This window comes from Callorhinus ursinus, unplaced genomic scaffold (genome assembly GCF_003265705.2).
Source record: "Callorhinus ursinus isolate GAN/ISIS: 27379988/994484 unplaced genomic scaffold, GSC_fseal_2.0 scaffold71, whole genome shotgun sequence".
NCBI classification, from domain to species: Eukaryota; Metazoa; Chordata; class Mammalia; order Carnivora; family Otariidae; genus Callorhinus; species Callorhinus ursinus.
Window position 1 is genome coordinate 2,105,244 of NW_027397133.1, and position 8,779 is coordinate 2,114,022.

General features: G+C 60.3%; 3 protein-coding genes across 4 annotated transcripts in view; all 3 read left to right on the top strand.

The window, feature by feature from the left end:
- Window positions 1–2,191, top strand: part of NTF4 (neurotrophin 4) — a 3,214-nt gene extending 1,023 nt beyond the window's left edge. For both annotated transcript variants that reach the window (XM_025849766.2, XM_073886604.1), the window contains exons 2-3: window positions 252–375; window positions 1,222–2,191. In XM_025849766.2, the coding sequence (XP_025705551.1) occupies window positions 1,234–1,869 (636 nt within the window). In that variant the 5' untranslated portion in view covers window positions 252–375; window positions 1,222–1,233 and the 3' untranslated portion in view covers window positions 1,870–2,191. The remainder of the gene's footprint in view (window positions 1–251; window positions 376–1,221) is intronic.
- Window positions 2,192–3,888: 1,697 nt separating this feature from the next.
- SAXO3 (stabilizer of axonemal microtubules 3) lies at window positions 3,889–8,025 on the top strand. The gene is made up of 6 exons (XM_073886540.1): window positions 3,889–4,052; window positions 4,340–4,540; window positions 4,641–4,805; window positions 5,561–5,688; window positions 6,180–6,670; window positions 7,887–8,025. The coding sequence occupies exons 1-5, from the start codon at window positions 3,897–3,899 to the stop codon at window positions 6,583–6,585; spliced, it is 1,056 nt and encodes a 351-aa protein (XP_073742641.1). The 5' UTR covers window positions 3,889–3,896; the 3' UTR covers window positions 6,586–6,670; window positions 7,887–8,025.
- On the top strand, window positions 6,692–8,700 carry LHB (luteinizing hormone subunit beta). Its single transcript, XM_073886556.1, has 4 exons — window positions 6,692–6,724; window positions 6,869–7,048; window positions 7,887–8,054; window positions 8,382–8,700. The coding sequence occupies exons 1-4, from the start codon at window positions 6,692–6,694 to the stop codon at window positions 8,622–8,624; spliced, it is 624 nt and encodes a 207-aa protein (XP_073742657.1). The 3' UTR covers window positions 8,625–8,700.
- The last annotated feature ends 79 nt before the right edge of the window (window positions 8,701–8,779 follow it).

Genomic DNA, 8,779 nt, shown 5'->3' on the forward strand with positions numbered 1-8,779 from the left:
GTAATCTTTTCCAGCCTCCTCTATCCCCCCGCCCCCTCCCCCCCCCCCCCACCCGCCTCTCCCTTCACCTCCCCCATCTGCTTCCCATCCCAGCCAGGAGCCATCACCTGGTCAAGGAAGGGGCCTCCGGGAAGGGGGCGCGGCCTTGCCTCTTGGGTACCCTACACTTTAAGAGGAATCCTGGGAAGGGGAGCGCTCAGGTTCCCTCCCCCACTTGCCCACACAACCTGCCTGTTCCCTTTTTCCCCTAGGTGGCTGCCCCTTGCCTCTCCCGAGATGTCAGGAAAGAGGGGACCACCTGTGTCCCCCACAGGGGCACCCCAGAGCCTGGGGGCCCCCAGCACTGGAGCCTGGAGGTGGAGGAGGTGCTGACAGGTCTGGTAACCACCTGCTGCTTCCCACTTCTCTCCACACCACTTTCCCAGAACCACAGACTTCCAGAATATTGCAGAGAAACTGTAGGATCCACACCCTCACCACTATCTCCCAGCCCCTGGTTCATTTTTTTTTTTTTAAGATTTTATTTATTTACTTGTCAGAGAGAGTGAGCCAGCACAAGTCGGGGGAGTGGCAGGCAGACGGAGAAGCAGGCTCCCCGCTGAGCAGGGAGCCTGAGGGAGGACTCAATCCCAGGACCCTGGGATCATGACTTGAGCCAAAGGCAGACGGACGCTTAACCAACTCAGCCACCCCGGTGTCCCCCCTGGTTTATTTCTTGGACAGGGAAACTGAGGCCCCACACAGGAGAGGAAATGTCTTGCCTTCTCAGCGGCAGTTTTGAGCTGAACTTGGGTCTTGCTAGGATACCAGAACATGGATTTTTTCAGAATTTTGGAACCTCAAACCTCCTCTAGGCTGTAGGACTTCGGGTCCCTCAGGGTTGTAGGTAGGGGTAGGATGCAGGGGGGAGTTGCTCTGACAGGGCTCAAGTCCTACTCTGGCATTTGCTGGCTGTGTGATCTGGCTCACCTCTCTGAGCCAGTATTTCTCCATTTGCTGGCTTGTTGGCTATTATTAGCAATAGTAGTGAAATAATTATGATTAATCTAGAAGTTGGGTGTTATCTAAGTCCTAGAATATAAGGTCCTTCCAAGGTTCTAGAACAAGGGCCTCCCCCTGGTTCTGGAATTCAGGTCCCCCTGGAGTTCCCAACCTCTGCCCCCCTCCCCCACTAAGTTTTTATCCTCATCTCTAACCCCGGCTTCCCTCTCTATCCTCTAGGTGCTCAGCGAGATGCTCCCCAGCCCCTCCTGCTCCCTCCCCATCCTCCTTCTATTCCTTCTCCCCAGTGTCCCAATGGAGCCCCATCCCCCACCCTTACCACTGCCCCCATTTCTAGCCCCTGAGTGGGACCTCCTGTCCCCCCGAGTAGTCCTGTCTAGGGGTGCCCCCGCTGGGCCCCCTCTACTCTTCCTGCTGGAGGCCGGGGCCTTTGGGGAGCCAGCAGGCAGCCCCGCCAACCGCAGTCGGCGAGGGGTGAGTGAGACAGCACCAGCAAGTCGCCGGGGAGAGCTGGCTGTGTGTGATGCGGTCAGCGGTTGGGTGACAGACCGACGGACAGCTGTGGACCTGCGTGGGCGTGAGGTGGAGGTGCTGGGCGAGGTTCCTGCAGCTGGAGGCAGCCCCCTCCGCCAGTACTTCTTTGAGACCCGCTGCAAGGCTGACAGCGCCACCGAGGAAAATGGCCCTGGTGGGGGTGGGGGTGGGTGCCGGGGTGTGGACCGGAGGCACTGGGTGTCTGAGTGTAAGGCCAAGCAGTCCTACGTGCGGGCATTGACCGCTGATGCCCAGGGCCGTGTAGGCTGGCGATGGATTCGAATTGACACTGCGTGCGTCTGTACACTCCTCAGCCGGACTGGTCGGGCCTGAGGCCCATGCTCAGGAACTGGGCAGGCAGAGGAAGAAGACAGCTGGATGCTGAGGGACCTCAGGGGCGGCCTGGCTGCTCTGGGCCTCGGTTTGGGAACTTGTGAAATGGTCACAAAATCACAGCTTTCTGAGTTGGAGAGCTAAATCGATGCAAGAGAGGTGGTGAAACCAAATGGGGTTTTGAAGGATGAATAGGAGTTCTTCTGGATGAACTTGAGGGTGATGATGATGATAATATCCAGTATTTTCTGAGTGTCTACTGTTTATCAACACTAATACACAATTTTTCAGATCAACTCTGGTGGATTTAACCATCAGAGGAACCTCAGCTTCTAAGTTGCTAACCACTTGATTTCAGAGGACATCTTGCTCACCCTGGAGAGAATGACAAGGAAGTGATATGTCAAGAAGTGGGTGGGGGAGTGTAAAAACGGACACGTAAGCAACTAGCTGTGGGCTGGGATTTGAATGAGAAATCTTACTTGGTCATATGCGGCGAGTGTTGGCTTAGAATGTTCTGTTTTGAGGCAGTGAGCTACCCATCACAGAAGGAGCACAAGCAAGGTTGAATGATAAGAGGTCAGGATGCTAGAGAGTAATTTAACACTGTTGGGGAGTTGGTGTCAGGTTTCTGCCTCCTTTTCTGTCCCAACTTTTACCCCATATTGGGAAAGAAATAGACCTTAGAATTGTCAACATTGAGTATGGCATAAGGTTCTGACCAATTGACCTGACTCCAGGCTAGGATCAGGGGTCATGTGGACAGTGATAGGCTTTGAGTGGGCCAGGAAAATCCAAAAGGAGAAATGGCCCCAGAGGCCTAAATGAGGGGTTCAGTAGGACCAGGGGCCAGGCTGCAGAAGGTAGCCTCAGTTTTCCCCATCTGAAGAATGGGTTAGTGGGATGAGCTAGTGGGAGCTGAGAAGGCAGAGGCTTGACCAAAATGTCTTTAAGGCAAGGAAGTGACAAGGGAAGTCAGGGGCAGACCCCACACCTTCAGGATACCCCTTCATGTATCACCAGTCCATATCTTAAGCCGGTTGCCAGCGCGCGCGCGCGCGCGCGCACACACACACACACACATTCTTTTAGAACCAGCTTTAGGCTAAAGACTGAAACCATAGACATCCCCCATCCCCCGCCGCCAACACAGACTGGGCCCCTGGGAAGGGTAGGGGTGGCAGGGCTGGGCTGGGTCTGGCTGCCTTTGTTTCTACGTCGCTGTGTTTCTAGGTCTGTGGTTCCCACTCTTTTTTGTCACCTCCCTCTCTGTCTCTTGTCCCTGGGTCAGTAGCTCTGTGTTTCTCATTCACTGTCTCTCACCCGTTCTTGTCTTTCTTTCTCATCAAAGCTCTTTCGACATCCCCTCCCCTCTCTTTTTGCTAAGTATTTCCCCGTGTATGTGTCTGTGGGTCTCTCCCTCGTCACCCACCCCCATATCCAGGTGGAAGTTTTCAACCAAATCAAAGGCAGGCAGGACAGACGAAGCCCAAGCCCCGGGCTGACTCCTTCAGCGCACACAGGGAGGGAGGGAGGGAGAGCCCTGGGGAAGTCTGGAAATCGTTACCCCTGAGGTAGGCAGGACTGGCAGAGGGAGGAGGGGGCTAAGAGAGTTGGGACCCTGTAGGAAAGGGGGCTGTTTCTCATGGATTCCCTGATGGCGGTGGGTGGTCTCTGTCCTCCTCCCCCTCTGGGTCTCTGTCTCCCCCAACCTGGAGTCTCTGTGTCTCTAAAATTCCCTGCAACTCTGAGCTTCTCTTCCCCCTTCCTCCCGCCTCCCTCTTTCTGCCCTTCTCTCCCTTTCTCTCTCTCTCTGGGACTCCCCTCCCCCATTTTTCTGAGTTTCTGTGCCCTTCCCTCAAAGTCCCTGTCCCTCTGTGCTGGGGTCTCTTTCTCTATCCAACCATCCGCACACCTGCAGGCCTTCCATTGGCTGAGTTCGGGGGCGGGGGGGGGCGGGTTCTGTTACCTGGGGCAACAGCAACAACAAGCCTGCCCCTGCGTGGCTACCCCTCAGGGGTGGGACCATGGCGGGTCGGGCCCTGGCTCTGCGCTACGGTCCCCCATGGCCCCCAGTCTCTGGGACCGAGGTGCCTGGCTCCTGGCCCAACGGGCATCTCAGCAGTAGTGGTGTCGCCCACCGCCTTATCCCGTCTGTGCCCTTTCCCCCGCCCACTGTGCAGGTGAGAGGACGCTAGGTTCCTGGCCAGGAGGGGACTGGGGGCCCAGGCTCCCGTGCCTGCAGGAGAGGCCTGGAGGTCCAGACACCTGCTGAGAGAAAAGTGGATTCGGGGCGTGGACTCCTCTCTGACTGAAGGAGGAGGGTCCCCGAGTCCTGGGTCTGAAAGAAGAGGGGCCGGGGAACCTGGATGCGTGGACCTGGAGGGAGCAAAGGGTTGGGGACCGACTGGGAGAGATCAGGGCTCGCGGGCTGGACTTGAACCGTTTTAGCTGACGTCCTTCTCCCCAGTCCACGGTCGCGGAGCCCCTGCCGCCGGCCGCACAGCAGGATTTGCACATCTGGGATTTTGACGAGGTCATCAGCAGATGGGAGACAACCTCTGGCTCGGCTTACGTGCCTAAGACCCACGGCGGGCCCTACGCACAGCCCAGGGCCCCAGAGCCTTCGGACCCCACGCGGACTGTGGGGATCAAGGATTTAGAAGAAAAGGTAAGGTTCTGGGATGCAGAGGTCCGCAGGGGACGGAGCAGGGGCTCGCCCTGGAGTACCGCGCGCCCTCACAGTGGATCCCCGCGTCGCCTTCCCGCAGCTCAGACACCGCGGCTGGCGCCTCCCGCTGATCACAAAGCACCAGTGCAGCGAGACCAGGGCGCAGTACACGGGCTGGCCCGACCCGGATCAGCAGCGCCCCACCTTCTACGTCGGGCCCCAGCCCCTGGAGCTTGCGGAGCACCTTCGCGGAGGCCCTTCCCAGGTAGCGGAGAAGACCCGCTGCCGCCGTGGGACAGAGCTCATAGCGCCTGGGGCGGGACGGGAGGGGCTCTGAAGCTAGGGACCAGGCTAGGAGACCCTGGGGTGGAGAATTTTGAGTCTGGGGTCGTGGCCAAAAGGTCTGGGACGGAATCAGGTTAGAGAGTCTGGGAGTGGAGCTTGGACCTTCTGAGGTAGGGTCAGGAGAAGGAGGGGGTTGGAGACCGAAATCCCACCTCTGAGGCTGGGGCCACAACCAGTGAATCCTGGGGCGGGGCTGGGAGGGAGTTCTGAGGCCCGGGTCCGAGCTCGGCGGCGGACGGTACGTGGGGGCGGGTCTTGAACTTTCCGAGCCCAGGTCGGGAGGCGGGGCTAGGCTTTCCCCGAGGGGATGAGCTAAGGGGACCGGTTGCGGGACGTGCGGCTGAATTCCAGTGGCGGGAGGTGGAAGCCAGGAGTCTGGGGGCGGAGCTGGGAAGGTTTTGTTTTGTTTTGTTTTGTTTTTGTGGTTGGGGGCTGGGCTTTGTGTCCGATGACCCGCACGTTTGGATTTTGGAGTAACCCTAATAAGGGTTCTGATTTGGGGAGCGAAGCTAAAGTGCGCTGGCTTGCGACTGGTCGGGAAGGATTCGGATTCTGGGGGCGGGTGTGAGGGCTGTTGGGTCGAAGGAGAAGGGATCCTGAGTCTGGGACCCAGGGCCTACAGTGCGGTATGAAACCTCTTTCTAGCTCATTCTGTCCTTCCCGGATCCTCCTCAGGCTTTAATCGCCTGGACAAAGAACCCCGAGCTGGCCGGCCGGTCTTTCACGGTATCTGACCAGGGCGTCTTGGACCGTCATCAGCTCTATCTGACCACCTCAGCCAAGGACTTCCGGGCCTACCCAAAGTGAGCCTGGGTCCTCGCTCGGCACCGCCCCCAGCATAGGCCGGTGCGACGCCGAACCCGGGTGTCGGCTCCCCCTTGTCCGACTCAGGAGCCTCAGCCTTCAGCTCCCGCACGCTCAAGAACCAGAAGTTCAGACCCCAAACCGCACCTTTGTTTTTTTTTTTTTAGCACCCAGGTATCCTTAGTGTCGACTCTCAGGAATATGAAACCTGCCGCTTGCCCAAGAAGGGGTTCGGGGCCAGGGGCAGGGCCCTAAGGGTCTAGGGCGGGGCCTACTTTGGTTCCCAGATACTCTTTCCCAAGGATTCGAAAACTCCAGATTCCAGGCCCTTAAGGACCTCGGGATCCAGGAATCCAGGTTAGGAGTCCCCAGCCCCCATCCTTCCTGAGGGGTCCCCGAATCCTACAAATGTGTTCTTGCCCCGAAACGCAGGAGTTCAGGTCTACAGGCTCCTCAGAACGCGGGGTCTGAACCTCAGCCCTGTCCCTAGGATCCAACTGGGTCTTCCCTCTCCTGCCTCCCTCACCAAGAGGAAGGAGTTGTCTGGATATCCCCGCAAGGACTCGCGGACCTACTGGAGCTCTGAGAAGGCGCCTCAGGCCTGGGGCCATGACCCACAGAGGCCACCCTGGCCGCGCCCCTCTCGGCCGCCAGGGATGCGCGTGCCCCATGTCCATCCGGGGACGACAGCCGTGCCACACCACGGGGCGTTGTCTCTGGCTCAGGAGTCCTACAGACCCCCGCTGCACCCGCTCCTCCGACTCGACCGTTTCTGCCCGCTGGAGCTGCCCTGGAGCGGCCCCCACTTCAAGCCGATGTCGGGGATCTACAGCGTGCCGCAGGCCTATGGCACTGAGAACTCCAGCTACGGCAGCATGAAGCCTGCCCCTCCGTGAGCCGGCAGCGCCAGCCCCGCCCCGGGCACGCCCCCCGGGCGCGGGCCGAGCCGAGAGCACGGCCTCAGGGGGCACACGGGGCGGGGTAAGGTCGGGAACCCCGCCCATGCCGTGGGAGCGAGACGGAGGCCAGGGCCCAGTGGGCGGGGCGAATCCCACACTTGACCGCAGGGTTGTCCCGGTCGGGGAGGGAGGTGGGAGCTGAGCCGGGAAAACGTACCTTGGGGCTGTGGGCTCGCGGGCGGGACACGCCCTCTGCGACAGAGGGGGCGGAGCTTCTTAGTCCACGACAGAATTAAATAGCCTAAACCATGCCCATTGCTGGGTTCGGCTCTGGGGGCCTGAGTGTGGGGGAGATGCGGCTCCCGCTGAATCACTCGTGGAAGGGAGGCCCGTCTGCGTGCAGGTGGAACCCCGCCTCTGGGCACAGAATCCAATATTGAAGCCACGCCCCCCAGAGGAGGTTAGACTGGCACGGTGGTTTTCAGTCTATGGCAGATGGAGGGGGGCTGAGGGCTCAGGGGATCACCATTCGAGGGTCCTTAGAAGGGGCGACCTTCAGCCTTCCCCTAGCTCCCACCGTGATGGGCAGAGGCGAGGCTACACCGCCGGGGGCAAGGCCAAGGGCTCCCTGTAGCCTATTCCCTGTGACGGCAGCACGACTTGGCTAGCACTTGAGGATTGAGTCCGTGAAGTCAGGTTCACCTTGGGCGTCTCCCGCTTCTTGGTGTGGGAGCCACTCAGGGAGTGGGGGTAAGGGGCACTCCACAGAGCCACTCCTGCACACCTCCCTGACCTTTTCTGCTTCTCGCCCCCGGAAAGATTAGTGTCCAGGTTACCCCATCATGCCGCCACCCCCAGTGGCCTTGCCGCCCCCACAGCCTGCAAGTATAAGACCAGGTAAACACGATAGGGGAGGCACTGAGAATGGAGATGCTCCAGGTAAGACTGTAAGACGCCCCTAGGCACCGTGCAACTCCATCCAGGCCACAGCTAGCACAAAGAGGGAGAGTCCTGTGACCTGATGAAGGAGGCTTCCTTCTAGAAGGGTGTGGACGGCCAGCAGGCTTCCCGCCAGGAGGGCAGCAGGTGGAGCAGGGCCCGAGGGTAGGAATCTGCAGTGTTGGGAGCACCTGGGACTCCTGAGTACTGGAACAGGGGATCAAAGTGGAAGGGATGGTCCCGAATGGAAGATGTCAGGCAGGGGAGCTGGGTCCCGAAGGTGTCTGTGTGGGGGATGGGAGGGCAAGGGCTCAGGGTAGAAGGGTCTGGCTGGCCCTGAGACTCTGGCCTTGTCCCAGGGGCTGCTGCTGTGGCTGCTGCTGAACGTGGGTGGGGTGTGGGCATCCAGGGGGCCACTACGGCCGCTGTGCCGGCCCATCAACGCCACCCTGGCTGCCGAGAACGAGGCCTGCCCGGTCTGTATCACCTTCACCACCACCATCTGTGCCGGCTACTGCCCCAGCCTGGTGAGCTCGGGGGAGGGGGGGGGGGCAGCCCTGCTGGAGTGGGAACAGGTGCTGCCACCACCTCAGCTCCGGGTGGGTTACTCAGGGCCGGGCCCACATCAGATGGGAAGCGGCAGCCGGCATGGAAGGGTGGCCTGCCCCCTGGGCAGGGGCTGGGGAACTGGGGAGTCTGAGCTGGGCATGTGGGAGGGAGGGAGAGCACAGGGGGTCTGCTGGACACCTGAGTCTGCGACCTGTGGAGGGCAGCGGGGGAGCTCGGCGGGGGGGGGGGCCCTGACCACAGGTGGATAGCCTTGCACCCCCCATCCCCCACCCCCTGGCCCACAGGTGCGAGTGCTGCCGGCCGTCCTGCCGCCTGTGCCCCAGCCGGTGTGCACGTACCACGAGCTGCGCTTTGCCTCCATCCGGCTCCCTGGATGCCCGCCTGGCGTGGATCCCATGGTCTCCTTCCCTGTGGCCCTCAGCTGTCGCTGCGGGCCCTGCCGCCTCAGCAACTCCGACTGTGGGGGTCCCAGAGCCCAACCCTTGGCCTGTGACCGCCCCCCACTCCCGGGCCTCCTGTTCCTCTAAGGATTCCCCCCACACACACCCCAACTCCTGGAGCCAGCAGATGCTTCTTTCCTCCCCTCCTAATAATAAAGGCTTCTCAAACTGCACTCAGGTTGTCTTTTGTCAGGCTCAAGGTGCATGTACGCGTGTACACACACACACACACACACACACAC

Coding starts and splice junctions, on each gene's coding strand:
- SAXO3 (XM_073886540.1), top strand. CDS start 3,897: ATGGCGGGTCGGGCCCTGGCTCTGCGCTACGGTCCCCCATGGCCCCCA. Junction 4,541..4,640: donor TCAAGGATTTAGAAGAAAAG/GTAAGGTTCTGG, acceptor GCCTTCCCGCAG/CTCAGACACCGCGGCTGGCG. Junction 5,689..6,179: donor GACTTCCGGGCCTACCCAAA/GTGAGCCTGGGT, acceptor CCCTGTCCCTAG/GATCCAACTGGGTCTTCCCT.
- LHB (XM_073886556.1), top strand. CDS start 6,692: ATGCCGTGGGAGCGAGACGGAGGCCAGGGCCCA. Junction 6,725..6,868: donor GAGACGGAGGCCAGGGCCCA/GTGGGCGGGGCG, acceptor GGAGCTTCTTAG/TCCACGACAGAATTAAATAG. Junction 7,049..7,886: donor AGCCACGCCCCCCAGAGGAG/GTTAGACTGGCA, acceptor GCCTTGTCCCAG/GGGCTGCTGCTGTGGCTGCT.